The sequence below is a fragment of the Coenobita brevimanus genome, chromosome 45 (assembly GCF_032717465.1).
Source record: "Coenobita brevimanus isolate Jiangsu-jjx chromosome 45, ASM3271746v2, whole genome shotgun sequence".
NCBI lineage: Eukaryota > Metazoa > Arthropoda > Malacostraca > Decapoda > Coenobitidae > Coenobita > Coenobita brevimanus.
The window spans coordinates 40918652-40944383 of NC_136998.1; the positions used below are offsets into that span (position 1 = coordinate 40918652).

Consider the following 25732-nt stretch of genomic DNA (forward strand, 5'->3'; position numbering starts at 1 on the left):
ATTAACATCCATTCATACTGTAAAAAAAAAAAAAGGAAAATTAATAAGATTGGGAAAAATATTATATAAAAAATTCCAGAACATGAAGTGGAGGATCTTTGCACACTTGAGGTGGGATGACAGTTTTCCGTCCGTCTGTGTTCGAGATCTAAGAGCCGCAGTAATGGTCTGTTTTTTGGACGAGTGAGTCGTATGAATCCACTTTACCTGACGGTGTGCCCTCGTAGAAATACCCAGAACACTCAGAGCATCCTTAAGGCCACATCAGATGTTTTTAATTTACATGAGAAAGGATGAACATTGGTGTAAAGGAAAAGGGTGTTCGTAATGCAATACTTTATGCCCTCAACACAGCGCTGAAACAACCCACACGAAGCGGGCAAATAGCAAAATCCTTTAAATGTACACCCGTATCGCTAGAAAAGTAGTTAAGTAGGCAGACAAGCAGGTAGGTAGGTAGGAAAGTAGGTTGACAGAGGTGGGGAAGTAGGTAAGTAGGTAGGCAGATTGGTAGGCAGGGAGGGAGGTAGGGAGGTCAGTAGGAAGGAAGGCAGAGATGCGTGTAAACAGGGACGTAGGTAGGCAAGAAGGCAGGAAGGAAGTAGGCTGGGTAGGAAAGAAGTTAGGTAGGCAGGAAGGGAGACAGGCGGAGAAGTAGGTAGGAAGTAGCTAGGGAAGCCAGTAGGGGGGTAAGTAGGCAAGGAAACAGGTAGGTAGGGCGGTAAGCAGCAAAGTAGACAGGGAAGTACGGTAGGTAAGAGGGTACGTAGGTAGGGATGTAGGTAGTTAGGTAAGCAGGTAGGTAGGTATGTAAGTAGGCACAGGGATAGGTGAGTAGGTAGGAAGTTATGGTGGAAAGTATGGTAGAAAGAAAGGTAAGTAGGTAGGGAAATAAGTAAGGAGGGAAATGTGACAAGACGATGTGCAAGTTAATCGTTTGTAGTGCTAAGGGAATACTTTGTTTCTTAATACCTCTTGGTTAAAGGATCACGTTGTCTAACAGAGTGACTGTAAAATCCGACATTATAGGATATGGATTATAGGAGACTTCGTTTTCGGGACCCTGGCATAGCAATACACAGCTAGTATTTATGAATAATAATTAGCATCATGATGTCTTATAGATGTTACAATGAAGTGATGTTGTGTGGCTGAGAATAATGGGAGGGGGGAGGAAGTCGGAGTAAAGATACGAGGAGGGTAGGACAGATACAAGACATACAGTGGTAGGAGACGGTGAAATGGTGTAGATTTGGTTATGTGGCCGATCTAGACATGCGTTAGTGTGTGTGTCCATCCCACAAACTCAGTAGCAGACAGGAGGTTCTAACTCAAGACAGAGCGTCCTCCAAACACGAAGCCACTACCAGACCAAACTGGACACCGAGCTGCCTGTGTATGAGCATCTTGCACAAATCCGGACAGTGTGCCTTATGTGTAGGTCAGGTAAACTAGACAATGTTGAGGGTATTTAAAAGGCTTCTTGATTCTCCCCTTTGTTTCAACCACCCTGCCTATCTTTGCCAAATCCCTGTCTCTAACTAACAGCGGTATACTAGTCGGTTAAGAACGATCCTAACACTTCTTCCTAATCAATTTATTTTGCTTCTTAGACTTACTATCTTCTTCTGTGGCATTCAGATAACATGCTATACTTGCATAGATAACGTGGAAAAGGATATTAATCAGTCGTATCCAAAAACAAATCGCCAAGGAAAAGATGTTAGGGAGCCTCGTTAATCGACGAGAAATCGGGCCTTACTCCGAGTCTGTTTTTTTTCATTATACCACCCTGTCTGTCTCGGCCCAACTCCTCTCCTCTCCAACTCTATCATACTCTTGATCCCTAACTCTGCCTAACCTCTAACTCTACATGATCTACTATCGCTACCTCTGTCTAATGGCCTTTTACTCAGTCAGACCTCTCCTAACTCTACCTAAATCCGTCTCTCAAACTCTAACCCTAAGTCAATATAAACCCTTCTGATTCAACCTAGCCCCATCTAACTCTCTCTAAGAACTATAGCTCTGTCTAACCTCCTCTAAATCTACCTAACTCTCTCTAACTCCACCTAACGTTTCTAACTCTACCTAACCCACAGGCTCTTCCTAATCATCTCTAACGCTGATAAGCCCTCTGACACTACCCAGCTCCCTATCATTCCGTCTAAACCCTTCTAGATCTACCTAACTCCCTCCAACTTTAGCTTACTCTCCGGCTCTACCTTATCCTATTTAACTATCCCTGAATCTATGTGCTCCCTCCCTCTACCTAACCGAGTCTAGATGGCGTTTTCACAGTCGTCCCACGGCCCCAACAGCCTACACAGCTCCGAGGACATGTTTAGGTTTCACAGTTGTTCCATCCATCCTCCCGAGACCTTCAGTCTGAGGCTGTGTTCCGATTGTTCCCAGCAAATAGTAGTCTTGGGTGAGGGTTGGGGATCGCCTGCAGATGGACCCAAATGAACTAGGAGAATCGTTGTCAAATGCATACTTTTATCAGTGTTTTGAAAGCAGATACCCGATGTAATATTCAGAGATCTTTACACACCCCATACCGTAAGGAAAATTCCTCACATTTATACGCTTTTAAGAGACTAGAATTTACCTGGACACAAGGCACCTTATCGCAGTTTATTTAACAGTCCACAACAAACGGACCCAAAAGAAATAAAGGAATCGTTGTTCAATGTATATCTTCATAACAATTTTAGCGTCAGATGCCCCATGTAATATTGCTGATATAACTAACACCTTGTTTGGAAAATACCTCATGTTCATATACCCATTCATAAACCAAACCATCCCTCATTAAATGTTATTATATATTTGTTACGTCTGCATAGTTATTTTTACTTATGCCTACAACACTCAGCATTCGTCACATTTCAAATTACTTCCGATTTTTCAAGTTGGCGCGTGGTGTTGTTGCCTTTAGTTAGCCTTTTCATTCCGTCGACTTTTCATTTTCTTTACTTTTGCTGCCTTCATCCGATTTTCTTCACTTCAAAATACATTAGTAAGAGTAACGTGAAGTGGATTTTCCCGCCAAACCATTCACCACATTCATCACATTCTAATTTCTAAATATTATGAACATACGGAAGGTGATGGGCGAGGTGTCTTTTCCTTCTAACAGTTAACAAGATCCATATTTTGCCACCTAGAACTACCAACCCTACCGCATCAACAAAGGCGGGCTTCCTCATGTTAGTCTCTCTATCTATCTATTGCCAGACGCCTTAATCTCGCAAGGAGTGGTCACAAACAAATCGCCTCCATGTCTCCCTGTCCCTCACCATTTCATTGCCATTCGGAGCGACTCTGAAATTCAAAGGTGCTTTTTGTTTCTGGGTCGACCCACGCTCAGGCCCGAAAATTTAGGGACGAGTGTGAAAACGACCCTAACTCTGTCTAACCTCTTCTAACTTCCCTAAACTCTTCTAACTCTCTCTAATCCACTCTACCTGATCCTACCTGACCACCGATAACTCAACCTTGACTCTGCGTAATCGGCTTTAAACTCTACTTATCATCTCTCCCTTCAGCTAACCTCCTCATATTCTACTCCACAGTACCAGGACCCGTGGCTGGGGCAGGTGTTCAGTAATGGGTGGCTCTCAGCGGACACCTTCTTCTTCCTGGCTGGCTTGGTGCTGGGCCGTAGCCTCCTGCCCTCCCTCATGGCCTCATCCCCACGAGCCACCATCACCGTGTATCTGAAGGCCATCCTGAGGTGTGTGAGAGAGAGAGAGAGAGAGAGAGAGAGAGAGAGAGAGAGAGAGAGAGAGAGAGAGAGAGAGAGAGAGAGAGAGAGGAACAGGTGGGATGGGGGTAGGAAGACAGAGTGATAATCCGATAATTGGTGGTCACATTGGCAACGTCGCACTCGGGGAAATCCCAACTTCTGTCACACCCTGAACGGACTTCTTGCTGCGAAAGGACCATAGTCAAAGATCAAGGTCACACGGCAAAGGTCAATTCAGTTTTTTTTTTTTTCTTGAACCGATTAGACCAAACTTCGTGGAAGTAATCAGGGTAAGGCAATGGTAAAGAGAAGCGATTTTGAGAACAGTTAGTCATTATGTCAATGCCAGGCGGCAAGGTCAGCCCGGACAGCTTTGACCTGATTTCGAATAAATTTGGTGGAAAGGTTAGGGGTCTGACAAGAATGAAACAGTTTTATTTTGAAAGTAGTCACTCGAAGAGCAAGGTCACAGGGCTAAGGCACAGGTTCGGTACCTAGAGAAATCGGTGGGTACGAGGACTGTACTCTCTGTGTTTTTTTTTTTTTTTGTCTTCTTCTTCTTCTTGCTGTCTTCAAAGTATTATACTAATTTTTAGGGAGTTCATTAGTAGTTAAGGGGTCAGTGAATTTTATACTTTGCTCGGTAGTTTGAAAAGTCTGTGCAGCCGATACACATGAAATAATCTTTCTTCTTGGCAGACTGAGTCCGATGATAGCGGTGGTTGCGGGCTTCAGCGCCACTCTGCTGCGACTGCTGGCGAGAGGGCCGCTGCAGGACCAACTGGTGCATTATTCTCTTGATAAGTGTGGCAGACTGTGGTGGAAGGACCCGATCTTCATTAGCAACTTCATCATTGGTGAAAACACAGGCATATCCGTGGACGATGTTAGTGGCATCTTATTTAATTTTTACCCATAACGTACAATTACTGACATTACTATTTAGCTTTATGTGGTAAGCAGCAAGACAGGAAGAACACGCTTTTCATTGGCAAGTTCATCGTCGGCAAAAAACAAAGGCATAACTGTTGATGGTGTTCGTGGACACCTGTTTTATGATAACATAAATACTGCTTAGTTGCGTTGTTTCCATCAACAACCTTGTCCATCAGTCTATCTTTTTGTAACATCATGGACAATCTATGAGATGGAGCTGCACCTAATTCGAATTAGTGATAAAAGATCTTCAGAGGAAGAAATTATTAAATTTTGTGCGAAGGTCAAAGGCCCAGATCCGGGAAAAAAAAGTAATGAATGGAGTGTCACCAAACTGAAATAATGACTGAAGACTATCAAAGCAAGTTATTAGATTTTGGTTGTAATAAAAAATAAAGGTCACTGTCTGACAGTACGACAATGTGTCTGTTCCCACAATGTATCAGAGTCGGTGACGTCATAAAGCAGACAGACACCTACGTATATTTACTACAGGTATGAAAAACATGAACGTAAGAAAATTACGTGGACCTCGCAGACGAGGCATGATTAAATCTTGGTACGTCCCCCCTCCCCTTTTTTTTTTTTTTTTAGTAAGGTCGTTTATTTCGAATTATAGCCTTGACGTATGACCTTGCACTGCCAACATGAAGAAAACCAGTCTCACTGAGAGTATAAAGGGTACCAGTATCAGTGTGAGCATACACCAGAGAGGTTTGTGAGCATAAAACATATGAACTTCACTTAAGAAGCACATAATGGGTAGCATTGTTGTGATGCATAGAGGTATCAGTATCGGTAAGCTGTCATAAAGGGTGGTAATGTCTGGGTGAGCATACAGTGTGGTAATGTTAGGGTGAGCATACAGTGTGGTAATGTTAGTGTGAGCATACAGTGTGGTAATGTTAGGGTGAGCATACAGGGAGGCAGTATCAGTGTGGGCATACGGGGTGTCAGCATTATAAAATATTTTGGTGCGTCTCTCTTACAGTGCCTCTCCCAGTGCTGGTTTACCGCCGTCTACATGCAGCTGCTTCTCATACTGCCTCTCCTCCTCCTGCCCTTCACACGCAGTCCACAAAAAGGTACGCAGCCACACACACACACACACACACACACACACAAATGGACTTGCTTCTTGCCTTAGTTCTTAATTTTAACGTCATATCGCCTTTTTTTTTTTTTTTTTTGTTATTCCGTTATCTCCAGCCGATTTTGTTCAACTTACAAGAGGGACTGTGAAGCGAGGGGGATGATGAAGGCTGCATCTACGCCTCAGATCGAAAAGTCGCTTCTAACCCAAATACAATCGCCTAAGAGTAGCCTAAATAAAATACTAACCGCGTCCTCTGGGTGAAAAGGCGAATGATACGGTCACATTGAGATTAGAGTCGACTTGGTTCCCTTCCACGCTAGGTTTGGCAGTGAGGATCAGCTTGCACACAATAGGGTCCAGTGGAATAGAGGCTTCTTCCACTTTCTCTTCCCCTCGACCTACGCAACCAGGCAATCTGCGTCAGAATGGAGATTTAGTAACGCCTTTAAGTTAGTGATGTATTTGGTATTACGCTCTCTCTCTCTCTCTCTCTCTCTCTCTCTCTCTTGTATGGTGCTGAGGCGGACTATGTTGATACAAGAACCGCATGGAGAGTATATAAGTAATTATCATGGGTCAATAAGCATAAGTAGAAGTGCTAGGAAATTTCTGAACTTTTTAAAGTACAACTCATTGTCTGATTCCGGTTTCAGCGAAGACATCCTACGAGACCATTGCATATCTCTTGCTTTCCAGTTTCTTTTATTTATTTTACCTTAATTTTGTATTTTGTATTTTGTATATGTATTCTTCCAAACCCACTGACCCTTCCCGCACCATCCAGTCCCCCAACCCCTCCCATTCCAACCCATCCTAATCCACCTCAACCCTTACCTCCATCACAACCTCCTCCTACCCCTTCCCCTCCACCCACACCACCTCCCCCCCGTGCTGCAGCAGCCAACACACATCGCTCACACAACATAAACATCCTTCAGTTAAACATAGATGGCATAAACACCAAAATACATGAACTCACACAATTCATCAAACAACAGAACATACACATTGCCATCTTACAGGAAACAAAACTACACAGAGCACAGAAAACACCGACATTTCATAACTTCACCACCATTCGACAAGACCGGGCCGACGGCGGTGGCGGTGGACTCATCACCCTGGTACACAAATCCATCAACTTTGCAGATACCAGTGCACACACAAAATCACTTCTCCCCCCATGACACCACAACAGAAATACAATCAATTAAAATAAGCACTGGTAACAAATAACACATAACAATCACTAACACATACATTCCCCCCCAATCGTCCCCCACAGTACCACACAATTACTCTCCACAGATACACCACATCACTAACATACCCAACATCATACTGGGTGGTGATTTCAACGCCAAGTCGTCGGCCTGGCATGTCAACAACCCTGACACAGACAGAGGGCTGGTACTACAATCCCAGACAGATCATCTTTTCATACTAAACAGTCTAAACCAACATACCCATATCCCACACCAAGCCCTCTTCCTCCCATCATCTCCAGACATCACCTTCTGCTCCCCAAACCTCGCTCCCACTACACCATGGAGAGTGGTCAAAACCCTAGGTTCTGATCACCTCCCAATCATCATCACTACCAAAACCAGAATCACCCTAGCTGGCCACAAACACACATACACTAATTATAAGAGAGTCAACTGGGAGGCCTTTGTAACTGAAACAGAACAACATTTCGAAACACTAAATAGTACACCCATCACAAACATCAACACCGTTGTGCACACTTTCATACACTGATGACTCCACCCTTCACCTTTCCATTCGGTTCCCGCAAAGTCCATCTCAGCAGTTACTTCAGCAAACAAGGGATGAGGCTATAGCATAGCACACCTAATGTCTGACTTGGCTCGTATCTCTGACTGGGGTAAAAAAAAATCTAGTTTTTAATGCATCAAAGACTCAGTTTTTACACCTATCAACCCGACAAAATCTTCCACAGGTATATTCATTAATGTTTAATAATATTCAGCTTAATCCTGCATCATCGTTGAACATGCTTGGGGTTTCATTTACTCGGGATTTATCTTCGAAAAATCATATTACGTCTCTTGTAAAATCCGTTTCCAAGAGATTAGGTGTGCTAAGCCGACTCCGTTCCTTTTTCACCCCTGCACAATTGTTGACTCTATACACGGGTTTTATTCGCCCCTGTGTGGAGTACAACTCTCATGTGTGGGGAGGCTCCCCACATACAGCTCATCTCATTAGGGTGGAGTCAAAGGCTTTTCGTCTCATTAACTCTCCTCTTACTGACTCCCTTCAACCTCTGTCTCTTCGCCGCACAGTTGCGTCTTTATCTCTTTTCTATTGTTACTTCCATGGTCACTGTTCCTCTGAACTGTCTGCATGCATTCCTCCACCTCTACGACGGGCGCGTAGCACCCGTCTAGCAGCAAACTCTCATCCCTTTTCTGTCCAACTCTTTAATGTAAGAGTTAGCCGTTACTCCCAGTCCTTCATTTATGCATCAAGTCAACACTGGAACTGTCTCCCTCTGTCTGTATTTCCTGCCTCCTATGATCTCCAGTCTTTCAAACGCAGTGTGTCCAGGCATCTCGAAATGATCGGATCTTGAATTTGGCTCTCTCTTGTATTTTATTTTTCTCTTGGAAGGAACAATAATTGCGGGCTCGCGGCCTTTGGTTCCTTCTTCCTCACATAAGAAAAAAGTGTGATGCGGAAGGTGTGGCATGGGTGGGCGTGGTAATAAACTTAGCCATCTATCTATCAATCTATCTTTTTTATCTCACTGTATCTGCCTCCCTCCCTGCCTACTTGTCTATTACCTATCTATTCATGTTTGTTTCAATCCATATGTCATGTGACGTGTGTGTGTGTGATGAGCTTGGCGCCTGTCTATCAGTCACTCAGTAAATAATAGTCAGGCAATGCATCTATCTATCCATCTCCCTATATATATCTATCTGTCTATCTACAATCTATCTCTCTATTTACCTAGGTGTGGTGTTGCTGTGTGCTGTGACCGTAGCATCGGTAGTGGTGCCTTTGGTCATCACAGTGGTCTACCATCTGCCACCTGCACAGCTCGCCTCCCTCATGTACGTAACATTCCTAGATCCAATCCAGACGTACTGTACAGATTCGAAACTGGTACAATGCACGCTTCAGATGTATGACACTCTGCTCCCTGACGCACTAAAAGAGAATATTTACAAGCAGAAAAACGATGTAAGACTCAGATTATGAATATTTGCCAGCAGAGGAAAGTGTCAAGCGGAACAGAATATTAGGAGAACTTGTCCCCAACGATACGTAACAGTAATTAAGTAAAAAATTAAGTTAAAAAATCCGTTTACCATTCCTCAATTCCCTTTGCAGACTTAAGGCACGTCCTTCACTTCCTTCCTGAGGCGTCATGTCAAAGAGAACTGTCTCTGAGCGGAGAAATATATATACCTTTTCCCAGTATAAGAATGTTAACATGCAAAGAAAAGGGAGAAATAGAAGATGCAATATTAGATGAACTTTTGCCCCTAACTGTACAATTGGCGACCAGGGCAGTATTTATAAAGTTTCATTAGCTAAAGTTGGTGATAAGTGCTTGTATGTGCAGTACTCCTCAGTTCCGCGTTTACAGGTTGGTATTATATTTCGAGCAATATCTTTAAATTCAGAGCTTTGTTCAATAATCTTTTAGTTACTTACATTAGTTATTAATATACCTTGTAAAGAAGTCCACCTAGTAGAACATAGCAAACACAACGCGCCCACATTGTTCTAAACTTGAGGCTTGCCTGTAAGCGTGGGAATTGAAACGACTGGAAGTTTGTCTTCAATCTTACAGCTACCAAACTAACAAGCAAAAAAGAGAGAATAGCTTATAAATCATCAGTCCTTTGTTTGAACATGTAGAGCGTTAATGTCTGGGGCGAAGCTACTTGACTTATAAGTACTCGTAGACTTTAAAGACGAGTGGCCAATCACATGCCACTAATTGGTATACTGTGAGCGGTAAACATCAACCATCCTTCGCATATACACACTCACTGGCCACATCTGGTTGAAGTGTGTTAATTACTAGACCACCAGACGTCCATTTAGTTGTTACCACCCAATCAGTGTGGTCATGTGAAGGCAGCACTACTCGTATATTAAGCGAAAGGACGGTGGGTTACCCCACTACTACATCTATCTGTCTATCTATCTATTACACACACACACACACACACACACACACACACACACACACTAGCACAGTACTTGCCCGCAGAATTTTCCGGGGTTAACTAAAAGCCTTTCCATTACAGAATTATTGCAAATGCCTTTATCTGTTTCCATGCCGTTATTGAGTCCACAACTACCAGTCCTAACCAAAAAGCCGAAACAAAAAAATATTTTTGCATTTTTGTGTGTGTCGCGAGTTCGACAATTTCGCACCGTCGAGTCGCGCGCAATAGCCAGAATTTTTGTTTAGTATTCTTCTCACATTCCCTGAACTTACCCCGGCATAATGCAAAAAGAATTAGGTCTTTATCTATTACCGTTCTCGTGAAAGAAACGAACAAACGCACAAACACACACATACACAGCTTGACTTTATTTAAAGGTGTGTGTGTGTGTGTGTGTGTGTGTGTGTGTGTGTGTGTGCGTAGATAGAAATATTAAGCAATCTCATTTTGCTCATCGAAATGTAAGAACCTGAAGATAGGCTTCTGTAATCAAGTACATTATTTTGAGGGTAGACAACTACCCTTGGTGGCATTACGATCGAAAAGCCTCCAGTTACTTCCTGGGACCTGAACCTATTACATTCACGGCCGCCACACCGACTGGGACTTTTAACCACTAGGTAACCAGGCACAATGAACCCCCTTAAAAAGCTGAAGTATTTTTTTTTTCTTATATTCCTGCTGCTGTCAGTTGATGTTACTCACAAGGGCAGACCACAGAGGGATGGGGATGGTTTACCTGATCTCTCCGGTTCGACATCTCGCCTAAGGTCAGTAAAATCGACTGTTCGCAGCAAGAATAAAGTATTTAAAAGCCGTCACCAGACTGAAATGGTGAAACCCCCCAAAATTCGAGGCAGTCTTTTTAAGCTGTTCACTCTAATAACGTATGAGTACACACACACACACACACACACACACACACACACCGCTCGCTGGTGCAGTGGTAACGTTCCCGCTTGCCAACTGGTGGACGGGAGTTCGCGCCTCGCTCAGGTTGCGAAAAGTTTCACTGACGAAGTGGGTGGTTACTGTCCCCCTGGAGCAAGGGGACGGGTGTGTGCTTGTGTGAAGGTCACAGCCTTGCCCTTAGATCGGACTATATGAGCTCTCAGCTCCCTTCCGGGAGGGTAAAAGCTGACGATCACGACCATCAAGTGATCCTGACCGACCCGGTGAATTACACACATTCATGGATGGATATATATATATCTGGGAAATATTTTCCCCCAGACCAGTTGTGCTCTCTACTTTTTAAAATAGTCGTCCCTGGTTAGAAACACAGGAAAACCTGAGATCGTTAATAACTGTACAAGCGGTTCTTATAACCCAGAAATTAAGTTCTCTTTAATAATTCCTATTATTGACAAATTAAATGCTACTGCGTTTAACCCTCGCGGACAACTATATTGTAAATACATGTAATTATTTGGGAATTTCCATTGACCCAAACTGCGTCTGCGCGTTAGATGACGTATTTGAGGATGAAAAGGCCCTCATATAAAAGGCAGATGTAGGCTTAGCATATTCCATAGATAAAGGGAATATTTGGTTTGGCTTTAGTTTAATTAAAACTAAGATTAATTAGTTAGATTCGCCTTGTATATATCATGATGTAATCTAACTGTATTTAGCATTGTAATTAAATAAGAGTTGGCACCTCTACAATGCTATGAGGGAGATAGAGGCTTGGCTTAACCCGGTTACTCTGCTCCTAGACGAAGTCCAGGTACGTTGTATATACGCACCTGAAGGACGCTTGACAGGCCAAGCAACCGACAGAAATGCAGGCTCGTCGTCATCTGTTGTCCGACACTCCCTAGCTAAGTAACCTTTACGAATTAGCCAATTCAAGGGGGGATTAGGTAGGAGATAGAAGAGTAATAGTTAGGTGAGTTAAGGTGTAAGTTACGGTTCACCTAGCCTTATGAGACTTTTGAAATTACTTAAGGACAATCTTAGGGATGAGTAAGAACCTACGATTTGTTTACCAGAGATTTCTTACATTTTGGTGTCGAGTGAAGATGAGTGGCGTATCCAGGATTCTCGCTGGGGGGGAGGGGGGCAAACACTTGGAATATTTCCCCAAAATATGTCACCACACTGGCGTGAGTGTACCAAACACACACTTACCCACATTCGTGGTACTATCATTGTTTTCTATTTTGCAGTTTTGTATTTCTCTCTCTCTCTCTCTCTCTCTCTCTCTCTCTCTCTCACCATTTAGCACATAATGTGTAAATCAAAATTCGCTGACGCACCCACCCCTAGTCTGGTATTCTGTTTTGTACTACTGTTGTGCTGGTAGCCAATAGAAATTCTGTTTTCCACTACTTATTCTCGTAGTTTGATTTTCCTTGGCTCAGGCATCAGGGGTGGTGCATACGTCAAGACCAACGTAAGTAAATACACCTGGTGCGATTAACCTCTCTTAATCCTTGACTCAGGTGACCACTTGACCTGCCCCATCTCGTATGATGGCTTAACTAATTGCCTTTTTAGCAGCCTAATTAGTACCACTTAGCTATTTTGGGTGATGTTATCCCTTCAGTCCAAGTGCTCTCCCTTCTTATAGTCATTCGACTTGACTAAATAGTGAGTAGGGTCTCGTGCTGAAGAGGCTGAGGTAATTTTTATGTACGGTGTGGCAGTGAAAAACATCGAGTTTTGTCCCTAAGAGGATATGCATGCCAGTGAATTTTAGAACCATTATTATATGGATGGGAACGATGCAGACCATGTCAAAATGGTTACTTGTTTTTCAAAGGATTAATTTATGTGGATATGAGTCACGCTGCCGGTTCACGCCAGTGGAGTTCAGTATGGAAAGACTTCTGTGTTTTACATTCAAAACATCAAATATAAAAGCTGTAGCAATAAAGGCAACGTTCTGTAGAATTTTCAGGCTCGTTGAGAAAGGTATTACCACAGTGAGTGTGTCAGGTAATGTCAAGTAACGTTGTTCCGTCAACTAATCAGCAAAACTAAAGCAGGGACATTGCATTGAGCCAGCCTTATGGCATTTAATGTCACGGTAAAATACACTGTCCAAGTGAGGTTCCCCAGAACTGAAACCTTCGGAATGACCTGCTTTTCTCTTGACAGTGTAAACTTCCATATAATCGGTTCCCGGTTTCCTTGTGTCCAGCAACAATACCCTGCTTTTTAGTAAGTTGTATACGTGAGCGTTGTTGCATGATCTCCCCACCCGGCAGTGAGTGTGTTACAAGGCCAGAGTCGTGTGGCTGAGTTTTGTAACTTGATCTACCCCGCCACAGGCCAAGGAACGTGCTGGAATACCAGTGGCGAGTGCTGATGGCCCCCTGGTGCCGCGCTGGGCCCTGGCTGGTGGGTGTGTGGGCAGCCCTCGCATTGCACTACTTCCCACACGTCGGCACCACCAAAACACGACGCATCCATGTGGTTAGTGTCCCTCTGGTCCCCCTTCAGTGTTTCCCTCTTCTCTTTTGCCACCGTGCAGCACACCCTTTCTCCTCCAGTACTTCCCCCTTCTCACATGTTCTGTTGCTGTGTTTTCCCTCTTCTCTCTTGTCCTCCTGCAGGCAGGGCCGCCGGCAGCCATCACCAGGCAAGGGACAAGATTATTAATAACGGCTCTCCCTACTCCTGAAAACTGTGCTGAATATACTATATTCAGAGTCTGGCTCAAGGTAGACTGCTCCCTAACCAGTGTGTCACAGCACATTGATGTACTACCAAAAGTACCCTGGTGCGCTATAGCACCTTCCCCTTCCTCCCCATAAAACAAAGAAGGAAATTATAGCATATGTCTAGAAATATGAGAATTATTATTTACTAAAGTAAGATAATGCTGGGTGGTTCTTTGAGTGATCCATTTCAAGTTAGGGCAGGAGTGATTCAAGGAGGAGTTCTTTCGCCATTGTTGTTTGTTTTGGTTATAGATTATGTTATGAAAAAGGTTGTAAGGAGAACAGGTGCAGGAATTAACTGGAAAGAAAATAAGAAGTTGATGGATTTGAACTATGCTGATGATACTGTACTGATTTGCGGAAGTATTTACGAGATGCAGAGGGTGCTTGATTGTCTGGTGGAGGAAGGAGAAAAAGTGGGATTGGTAATAAATTGTGGAAAGACTGAAAGTATTAATATGAACGTGGAGAACCAAATCGATTGTGTAATTGGGAATAATGTGGTGAAGAATGTAGAAAACTTTAAATATCTGGGAACGATTGTATCATCTAATGGATCATTAAACAATGAAATTGAGGAGAGGATTAGACAGGCTTGGCGAGCTGTTGGAATGTTGAAATCTGTTTGGAATAGTAATATGCTTTCGGTACATACTAAAGTGAAAATTTACAAGTCCATGGTTAGACCAATTTTAATTTACAGGCATGAGTCATGGTACAGTACAATTGCAACAGATCGGAAAGTATTAGGATTTGAGAATAAAATACTGAGAAGGATTCTTGGGGTAAAGTGGCAAGACAGAGTTACAAATGAAAGAGTAAGGGATATTACGAGAGTGGAACCAGTTAATGAATATGTGAGACTTTCTCCCTGGAAGTGGCTGGGGCACATATACAGAAAAGAAGGTAGTTTAATACAGGATGTGCCAGAGTGCACTGCTAGAGGAAGAAGAGGTAGAGGTAGGCCGAGGGAAACCTGGTTGAGGACAATGAAAAAGGAAGCAGGAGAGGAGTGTTGGTGGGACCTGAAGGAGATGGCAAGAGACAAATATTGGTGATGAGAGTTCATTGAGGCCCTATGCATCCCGTGGGGTGACACAAGAAATGATTGATTGATTGATTGATTGAAGGAAACAAATCAGTACATTAACGTTTACTATCATTTGTCATGTATTCATGCAGTACTTCAGGCATGCACACTGCACCCCATTCATTTAATACATGTTACGTAATTATTACAGGGTTATTTATGTAAATTCTGATTTAAAAAATAAATAAATAACAAAAAGCGGTGCCAAGGCATAGCAAACCCATCTCCGGCAGTAATTTTAGTGCTGACGTATAAACACAACAGGATACCTAGTCAGAGGTGTCACATATCAAATATGGAGTAAATCGGGTGAAAATTGACGATTTTATGCCCATTTGAAATTTTAGGCCCGACCCACATGGCACTGACCCCCCCTACCACTAACCTGGGGAGTGACCCCCCTGATGTAATGAGGCATGTTATAGGATGAAGATATGAAAGATGCACCCTTAGGTTTTGGTTTCATGTCGATATGACGAATTTGAATGGAGTTATGGCAAGAAAACTATTTTTACCCGTCCCCCCCCCTTTTTTTAAAATCTGTTGGGCCTACAGCCTGGGCCTTGGCCCAATTTTTCCCAAAATTTAATCAGGTGATCAGAAGGGCGTAGCCCATCATCCCTGTAATTTTAGTTAAAATTGCATTAGTAGTTTTCGCGTAAAGCTGTTGACAGATAGACAGGCACACAGACAAAAAAACAAAAAAACAGACAAACCGAGTAAAACCAATACCCGTCCCCGAGTCCTTCCGGGCCAGGGACGAGTAATAAATAATTAAAAACTCACTAGAGACTCCAGTGAAAATTTTTATTAATTTACTATTAGTCTGTCGATTGTGGAAAAACTTGCAAAAAGAGAAAACGGGTGAATCAGCAGCCCCAGAGTCCGTATTGCATCCCATGGTAATCTGAACCATAAATCTCATCCAGTTTCATACTAATTGGCATTGGACCAAGGGTGTTTATAGCCTGAGATACCATATGCCGAATACACTACAGTATATCGAATATTTGTTTATATATATGTTTCTGACTAAGTCTATAAGAATTTAAAACAAAAGATGGCGGGTCAGAGGCTCTTTACATCCATCGATTCCTTCAGTATGACATAAAAATACAGTACTACACAACTCTGTACTGTAAATGTTACACATAACCTTGTTTTAATGTGATTAGATTTAACTATTCCTACTTCCTTTTGTTTTCTTTAGAAATCCAGTGTCATTATCGAGTAAACTATGCTATTCTGTTTTCCTCCCTCCTAACACTATTCTGAAGGATGCGGGCCCCTTCTCCGGCCTAGGCCTAGAGATTGTCCCAAGCTGTCTCCTCCTCCCCTCTCCTCGGCCCTGCTTGCAGTGTTTACCCCTTCACTCGTGTACCCTGCAGTGTGTATCCCTTCACTCTTGTATCTTGCAATGTTTACTCCTTCACTCGTGTACCCTGCAGTGTTTATCCCTTCACTCTTGTATCTTGCAATGTTGACTCCTTCACTCGTGTACCCTGCAGTGTGTATCCCTTCACTCTTGTATCTTGCAATGTTTACTCCTTCACTCATGTACCCTGCAGTGTTTATCCCTTCACTCTTGTATCTTGCAATGTTTACTCCTTCACTCGTGTACCCTGCCCTTGTCCTCCTGCAGTGATTCCCTCATTTCTTTGGTCACACACAAACAAAGCCACTCTACAGCACGAATCTCCATATACAAGTCTCACCTCCACACCCTACAGTCAAAAGTCAGGAGGATAGGATGTGGTAATCGTAAAGCCTTCCCGTATCATATATTAAACCTGTAGGGATTCTGTCTCTATAACCCAGAGACTGAAAATGACATTTCTCGGCTCTACGAAGTACTTACCCTGCAGGTCTGTCCGGAAAAGTTTAACGTGTGCAAGTTGGCCGCTACAGTACGCACAACGCATGCAGACATAAATACTCTGTTCAACCAGCTGTACAAACGATGATCTACAAGTTAATTCAGTAGTTGCAGGTTGTTCTCTAAGGGAAGATTGGGACTGTGCATAAATTTAGTAGCTACCTTAATGACCTTCGTGCAGTAGATAGGCATAAAGCTCACTCTTCTTCTTCTGTAGCCCTCCTCACACCCCCAACACCCACAGCATGCATAAAACACTGAAATGTGTCCTCTTTGGCAGGAATGACTTTTTTTCCCATTCGATTTGTTACACATATTACGCCATAGCATTTTCTTGTATATCATTCGCCCCTTTTCACTACTGACACACTTTGCCTCAATAACTTACCCTCTGATGCACGGTACACTGCACAGTACGATTGCAGCTGACGAGTGAAGCTTCGCTGATAACTGGAGAGTCGCGACGAGGTACTGATCTCTTGTTGAAGGAGTAACACTGTCGGCCTGATTACTCAGATACAGTCTGTTAACACACACACACACACACACACACACACACACACACACACACACACACACACACATACACACACACACACATACACACACACACACATACACACACATACACACACATACACACACATACACACACATACACATACATACATACATACATACATACATACATACATACATATACATACACACATACATACATACACACATACATACATACACACATACATACATACACACATACATACATACACACATACATACATACACACATACATACATACATACATACACACACACACACACCAATAATAATAATAATAATAACAATGAGACAAACCTCTTAGTCGACGGCATCAAGGAGAGACTGGCAACACACGGCAGTATTTTTCATTCTCTGTGTACCCCTTGAGAGCATCCTTCCTGAATGCTGCCAGTCGCGGGGATATCGAAGAAAACGATCAACATCGACTTGACGTTGCCGTGAACTTGACGCGGATTTTTCAGCTCTGTGAACTGGGAGACTTCCATTGCGATGACTGCTGCTTTGTCTCCGGGTCATAACCATAAACCCATGATTCATCACCAGTTATGACTTTGGAGATGAAGATAGCGTCATCTCTGACCTAATTCTTGAGCTCCCTGCAAACTACAACGCGATGTGCCTTCTGCTCGTCACTCAGCAGTCTTGGCACAAATTTTACAGCGATGCATCTCATGCCTAACACGTTCGACAAAATTAATTGCACACTTCCGTACGACAGTCCAACGATATCACAAACATCATGGATAGTTCGTCTACGATCTGCAAGGATAGCCTCACGAACATTCCTGACGTTTGCTGGTGTTGTTGCCGTTGACGGTCGTCCAGAACGGTCATAGTCTTCGGCGGACGTTCGTCCTTCCTTGAACCGCTTGTACCAGAAAAATGTTCTGCTTTTGGACATGGCATTGTCACCCAAGACTTGCTGAAGCAACCGGTGAGTTTCAGCAGTCGTCTTGTTGATCTTGAAGCAGAACTTGATGCAGGTTCTTTGTTCCGTGAGGTCCGCCATTGCAAAACCGCCAAACCACCTACACACCACATGACAACAGTAAGCGTAGCTCAACAACACGTCCGCTCACGGACATTGAAAGGATACCGTAACAAAACAACATTCATTCTCCTTCAGCTCGGCCAAGATGCCAACTGACCGGGTGAGGATCGTGAGTCCGTGACGGTTGGTAAGTTGCAAGTGTCCAAGGGGGAAAAAAAAAAAATGATGGGATATTACGTCATAGAGGAGGAGCAAACCATTGTTTAAGGCCTATGACACTTTTACTACCGTACGCGATCGTGACATTTCACCGAGTTACACGGCTGGAAGTCAGAATAAACCCTGATGTGCCACATACAAGCACGCCACGCAAAAGGAGCCAACCCGACCGCGTATTATTTCAAAAGTGCTATTCTGGCCTAGTGGTAGGTGGTGGCGATCATCATCCACTCACTTGATGTAGTGCTGCCTTCTTCTTCCTTAGCCTATTTCTTTGCCTGTCCTCCTCTCTTCCTATTTCTCCCATCTTTCCTGTCACTTCTTATTGCTTTTCTTTCCTTTACAGGTGGCTTTACATTGAGTGACAAGCCAAATGATTTCCTGTAAGCCAGGAAACCTTTTACAACGCTGGGTGGTAACCATATAACCAAACCATACGTGCTCCCTACGTGGGTTGGTGAAGGGTTAGTGCCCCTCCCCGTAAAACAACTAACTCAACGTCAAATGGCCACCCGTTATGGGATTGTGGCGTCTGGCAATAGGTACTGTAGGTAGGTAGGCTATTCTGTCCAACGGGTGTAGGGCAGTTAGGAGGTGGATATGCTGTGGGATATTTTAATGTACCTACGGACATATGGCCCTTCCGTCTAGTGACAAAAAATTGGCCTTACTGAGCGGCAAATTCCTGTGACTAGGCGGCACTTTAGCACCCAGTCCAATAGTCACTTTAGGCCATGATATTTTGTTTCGACATCCTCCGAGAGGTGGTGGGATGTCTTGCGTGTATCGTACGACTATGCACTGTACAGTGTCGTGGAGATGACACGTCACTGAGGTACTCCACTCTTTAAGTCAATGACGTCGCCAGATGTACCTTTACAGTAGGTCTTTTTCGAGCAGTCCTGACTGTAAGAAAGCCAATCAATAATTTCTCCACGATAACTGAGAGTCTTTTTAAGTCTTCATATCAGACCTTATCATAGGCTTTGCTGACGTCCCGTTGCACTAAGTAGCATTGATCACCTCTTGATAAAGCCTGGACTACAGTTTCGTTCATTTGTGCTGTCTTTTCCTGTTTTCGGCATAAATCAGTACTGAGCATCACATTGCCGTCGATTGCGTTCTAGGTATGGTCGTGGTGTATTGTTTATCATTTTTCCAAAGAGCTTCCCAGGAACCACTAGGAGTAAAATTGGTTGATAACTGCCTGGTCTCGTGTCTGATTTTCCTACGTTTGGTATAAATGTGGATATTGCCAGTTTAAATCTCTCCGGGAAATATCCAATTGAGTGGGATACATTAAAGATATCAGTAGTTTATGTACTGTAATGTCCTGGGTCAGGAGTCGGCCACAGCCTGTCTTGTAATGCCACAATGTACTGCTGCCTTGCTTTTTGTGGTTTTTATTCAGTCTTCCAGTCGTCTGTTGTAATCCCACACGTCAAGGGGTCATCATCTGCTAACTTATCGAAGCAAACTTTGCGAGCAAGGCATATTCTGTGGGGATTTTCGTACAGACAGACAAATACCTGGTCCTCCGTTTCTTCAAGTTTGCGTTTTCCTCTTCGGCGATTTGCAAAGCTGTCTTCCAGGGTCTGTTAAGTGTATTAGTTGTCTGTATCACATGTGTATCGTAGACACTCCTTCCACGTTCATCTATTTTTCATTGTCACTACATTCGGTGTTAATCACAGCAAACAATTGGCGGCTGTCTTACATTGTTCATCAGAGAAGGGGGGGTGTTATGGTTTGATAGCTCCCTTCTGGAGAAAACCTGGGGCTTACAGTGTGTGGGTACTCTACTTGTGTATAGCAAACTTTCATAGCTTTCCTTGACACTTCTATTTTCTTCATCAACACAAACTTTCTCTAAGCATACCTCTATTTTCGCTCTTTTCGGCCAACTAAATCTCATCATGACTCCAGACCATTACTCAGTGCCAAGGGTATTTGTGTGTGAGTGTATGGTGAGTGGATTTACATTTACATTTGCACACACACAGCCACATTTTATACGCCACGGTTACTCAACACTATGACCATCAAGCCTTCTTTAGTTATCCTTGGTACCCATTAGCCTGGCTGTTGTAAAATGGCCACTCTAACCGATCATTTCCATCCATCTGCCACTCCCCTAGCAGCAGTGGATGATGCTGATGTGTGGATGCGTGGTGTGTCTGGTGGTTTTAGTAGCTCTTCTGGATGGCATCTACCCTTACAACCATGTCTGATCTTCCTGCCCATACAAAGAAATACTGAATATGATAATTTCAGGCTCCGATCCTCACTCTCGGCTGCATATCTCTTTCCATACCCGTCACCCCCTTTACAGACATGGATGGCGGTGGTGTGTGGATACGTGGTGTGCTTTGTGGTGGTAGCAGCTGTCCTAGGCGGCATCTACCCATACAACCACATCCCTCCCTCCCGCCCATACACTGAGGCTGAGGCTGCGTCCTACGGGTCCCTGGCGCGTCCTGTCTGGGCTCTTTGCATTGCCTGGGTTGTCCTCACATGTCACACTGGCAACGCCGGTGAGTCTCGCAGCATATTAGAGGTGGGTTTCCGCGACATTAAAAGTCAAAATATTTTCACTAATTTTGATATCGCATATTGACGCTAGTGCTGATACCCTTTTTCACGAGTACCAGAAGTCAATGAAAAGTTCAGTCTTGGGCAGGATTAGTCAACGTTTCCCTTGAGGTAATGTGACTACTCTTGAGTGATGAGCCGTCTCCATATCATAAACACACAGCGTGGCGGCTTCCTAGATGTAGTACGACCTTCCGCGAATAGTGAACAGTTCAATGGAAACCGTTCTAACTTAAGTCACGTGAATGGTATGACATGGAGAGGTGAAAAGTCTGACTAGACCAACAGTTTATTTCCTGTTTTGGTGACACTTACTCAGAACTGGTCAGAATTTATTTTGACTTAAAATTCTAGCCAAACATTTCATTAAAAGGCATTTCAGCGCTGTGCACAAAATTTCTTTCCCCAGGAGAACTGCGCTGTCTTCATTTAACTCCTTCCATCAGATGATTTTCTTTTATATTTTATTCGTGCTACGCTTAGATGATTCCGCTAAACTTATAGCCCACCTCTACTAGTAAAGAAGATAATGAATGCTATTTCTAAATCCCGTATTTTGAAAAATCTCTCAAACTAAAAATCATCTGGTGGTGGCATAATGGAATATAAAACAAACCATCGGAGTGATTAACCTACCTACCCTATCTAGAGCTAACCTGACCCTAAAACCGATCCTTACTAAGCCTAATCCAACCTGTCGTTCCCGTAACCGACCAACTTAACCTAAACCACATCCCTCAAGAAAAGAAACTGCCCAAGTTGACAACAGTTCGAAAATTTATGAGCGAGTGTGAGCGGGTTGGCGGGAGTGAGTATTAGAGGGCTTTAGGGATGAGGGTGTATCGTGGCTTGGCTGTATGACGTGGCTTGCCTGTATGACGTGGCTTGGCTGTATGACGTGGCTTGGCTGTATGACGTGGCTTGGAGAGGTGAGTTGGAGGAACGCAGATGAAGCAAGTTCCAGGGTTAGGAAGCCCCTCTATGCATTGCCTTTATTTATTTATTGATTGATTTTTTTTCCAGATGAATAAAATAGTCTGTTGTTACACTGGAGTACACACACACACACACACACACACACACACACACACACACACACACACACACACACACACACACACACACACACACACACACACACACACACACACACACACACACACACACACACACACACACACACACACACACACACACACACACACACACACACACACACACACACACACACACACACACACACACACACACACACACACACACACACACACACACACACACACACACACTTGTCTGGTATAATGACTTTTATAACAATTTATTTTATATCATTAAATAATTTCATTCACCTTCGGACATACCCCTCATGGTGAAGACGCCTCAAAGACTACACCTAACTTTCATAGTCAAAGAATTCCTCAAGCTGAATTAAGTCATCTTGAGAACACATATGATCCAGTAAGAGACGTGACAGTATTTAAGATTGAAGAAAAAAAGAAAAAAGAACGGGAGAAATTATTTCAGAAGAAAGTTTACTGGTATGGATAATGAGTTATGGTTTCTATACATGTGACAGGTTTGGAAGTTTTATTATAATGGCAATGCTGGTTTATCATGAACAGTGGTTAATGGAGGGGGTAAATCTAGTGCTTTTTTGCGGGTAACACTAGATCCTGTTGGAATAAGTCACGGGGGCTTTGGAGTATGATGGTAATACTGTTAACGTCAAACCTCTCATGGTGGGGACAACACTAATGGTATACTCGTACAGTATATCCAGGTAACGCTAGACAGTTGTATTCGGCGATGGGTGTGTCCGTCACCATAACCTCTCTCCTAGACGAGACAGCTTTAATACCTTAATCCCGATAATGCCAAATGAGGGAGGTGGTGGCCCCGTCGGTACAGTGGTTGTCTGCTGTCCTAGTGTACGCGAGTTCGATTTCCGGCCGGGGCAAGGAAGAACTTAGGGATTTCATTTACTTCACGCTTCTTTCATAAGACCCATTGACATATCGTAAAAATACCCCTGCTAATACCTATAAACCTTTCCTTTATGAGTCGGCCCTAGCATGTGGTCAGTGTCAATGGTGGGTGTTGGCCCCAGGTGGTGACATGTGGAGGTGCGTGGCAATGTACTTAGGAGGACTGCTAGGCCATGGGGGACAGGCCTTGGAAAATGAACGGAGTATGATGGAAAAAAAGGGAAAAAGAGAAAAGCTTGAGCGTAATCACAGTTAACATTCTCATGGCCGGCACAACTCTAGAACTGTGTCACCTAAAGCAAAATGACTTCACTCAGCTTAGAGCCAGTGCCGTAATTTCAGTGATATATTTGGTTTCGTGGCACTTCCCTTAACGATATGTATTTGCTATCACATATTACTTCTCATGTCATTTACACAATTTTAATAAGGACATTGTTTGCATCGGTAGCTTACAGTATTTTACAACAGTGTAGTATTCTGAATCAATCGCAGAGAAGAGGCGTTACAATGTCTCCTGTACCAGCGAACACAGAGCACTGAATCATAGCAGCCTGTGAGTGTTGATTCCTATTGGCCACTTACCCCATGGAAAACATTCGCTAAATTTCTTGTGCTTTAGTCCTGTACAAAATCCCTGCCCCGCACCTCTGCCTTAACCAGTGTATCATCTATCAAGCATTTCACTAACAAATTAGAGTGATACCTGCTAGAAAGAGAGAGAGAGAGAATGATTCCAAGCTAATATTAAACTCTGTGGAGACTTGCTTGCCTTAATAAATGGTTAATGACACCCGTAAACACTCCCTCAGGCCCAGTCAACCGCCTGCTCTCGTACCCCGCGTGGTGGCCCCTCTCACGGCTCAGTCTGGGGGTGTTCCTGGTGTGCCCTGTGGTGCAGAGGGTGGGCGTCAGTGCAGTACTCCCGGCATACTTCAACTACTTGGATAAGGTAATTGGTTCTGTCTATCTGTCTGCATCTATTCACCTATCTGTCTTCCTGTTTTTATCCCTCTATCTGTACCTACCTAGCTACTTACCTGTCTATCAGTTTATCACTCCCTGGCATACTTTAACTACTTGAGCAAGGTCGGGAACTAAACGTATGCAGGAATAAGTTGATACATCAGTCAATTAATCGGTCTGTTAATATATACCTAATTTTCTATCAGGTCAATCACTCCCCGGTATGCTGCTATAACCACATGAATGAGGGAAGGCACTTTGCCTATGTGGAAATCAGTTAGTATAAATTATGGAAACTGTCAGTCTTTCTGTCTGTCAGTCTATCTATCTGTCCATCAAATCTATCTGCCTTTTAGTTTATATATCCATGAGTCAATTAATTAGTTCAACAATTTATTAGTAAGCCAGTCCCCTGCATGCTTCAGATAATTGTGGAGATCATTGGGTGTATGCGGAAAAGATTCAGCACATCAGTCAGCAACTCAATTTGTTAACTAATCACTGCATACTTTAACTACCTGAACAAGGTGGGGCGCTGAACGTGTATGGAAATTACTTGACATAGTCGGAAACAAAATTGGGCCTGATATTTTACCTCCTCTGCTTCTAACTTTCTTCTGTTGGCTGACATTACTAAGCTTTGAGAGGCTTGGTATGTTTTTCTGCCCATAAATTTAGGAGATCGCCAGGTATTTCACCTCTTTTATCATTCACTTTCCTCTGGCTGCTGATTTCCCAAGATGAAATTTTCTTCTTGGAGTTTCTCTGCTGTAGTTCCGTGGTAGAAGTTGGCAATACTACGACCCTAAATCCTTTCCTTTGGACTTCGTTGTGACTGTCATCATATTCCAGTGTTAATCTTTTCTTACAACTCAACATTCAAGATGGAGAGATGACACTTAGCTGTACGCCAAGTTTAAGTAAAAAGGCTGTAGAACCGTGAGCTGTTGTTTTCGCACGTTGCCGTTCAGCATTGCCAATGGGAAGATGTCAATTTTGGGCCAAGTTAAAGTGGACAGAGTAAGGTTATCTTCTCACACAACTGTTCGTGTTCTCGCAGTTGTTGGAGTGCCTGGGAGTGTTCTTCATCTCGGGGTTGGTGAGCATCCTCCTGGCTTGTCTGATCCAGCTTCCCATCGCCTCGCTCCTCACACTTACCTGCCCGACTCAAAGCACCAAAGGTAATGAAAACGTGTCTGGGGTGAAAGGTGAAACATGCGTGGATAAGTCTGAGTGAGGCAGTGCTTTAGATTGGAGATATAAATAGTACAGTAGGGAATGCACGAACAGATAGTGAGTCTGACCAGCTAGGTATACCCAACAGGGTGGATGGAAATGGTTGTGTGTTTTTGGACACTGATGCCGGGAGAAGCTTAATAATCTTAAACAACTTCTTCTGGCACAAAATTACCCACAGTTCCATGTACTGTATATCTGAGGAGTGGTAGAATAAGGGAAGTGGAGCTGATTGAACATAAACCACTGATAAATCACATGTGTGTCTTAGATCTTTAGTGGAAAAGTTTCTAGAGAAGGGAAAGAAGTTGTATGCGGCTTTCATGGATTTGGAGAAAGCATATGACAGGGTGGATAGACAAGGATTGTGGAAAGTGTTAAGAATATATGGAGTAGATGGGAAGTTGCTGAATGCTGTGAAGAGTACGTATGATGGTGCGAAGGCTGCAGTGCGTGTGGATGGTGAACTAAGTGAATTTTTCTTTTTGAAAGTTGGGTTGAAACAGGGATGTGTCATGTCTCCATGGTTGTTCAATCTGTACAT

General features: G+C 43.4%; 1 protein-coding gene across 1 annotated transcript in view; it reads left to right on the plus strand.

The window, feature by feature from the left end:
• The window catches only part of LOC145398517 (O-acyltransferase like protein-like), a gene marked incomplete at its 3' end in the record, with an annotated part of 28528 nt that extends 3395 nt beyond the window's left edge, over positions 1 to 25133 (plus strand). Inside the window, exons 5-12 of the mRNA XM_080271391.1 lie at positions 3552 to 3739; positions 4451 to 4637; positions 5679 to 5772; positions 10689 to 10767; positions 13276 to 13420; positions 20742 to 20943; positions 23799 to 23938; positions 25013 to 25133. Of these exons, the coding sequence (XP_080127517.1) occupies positions 3552 to 3739; positions 4451 to 4637; positions 5679 to 5772; positions 10689 to 10767; positions 13276 to 13420; positions 20742 to 20943; positions 23799 to 23938; positions 25013 to 25133 (1156 nt within the window). The remainder of the gene's footprint in view (positions 1 to 3551; positions 3740 to 4450; positions 4638 to 5678; positions 5773 to 10688; positions 10768 to 13275; positions 13421 to 20741; positions 20944 to 23798; positions 23939 to 25012) is intronic.
• Between the last annotated feature and the right edge of the window lie 599 nt (positions 25134 to 25732).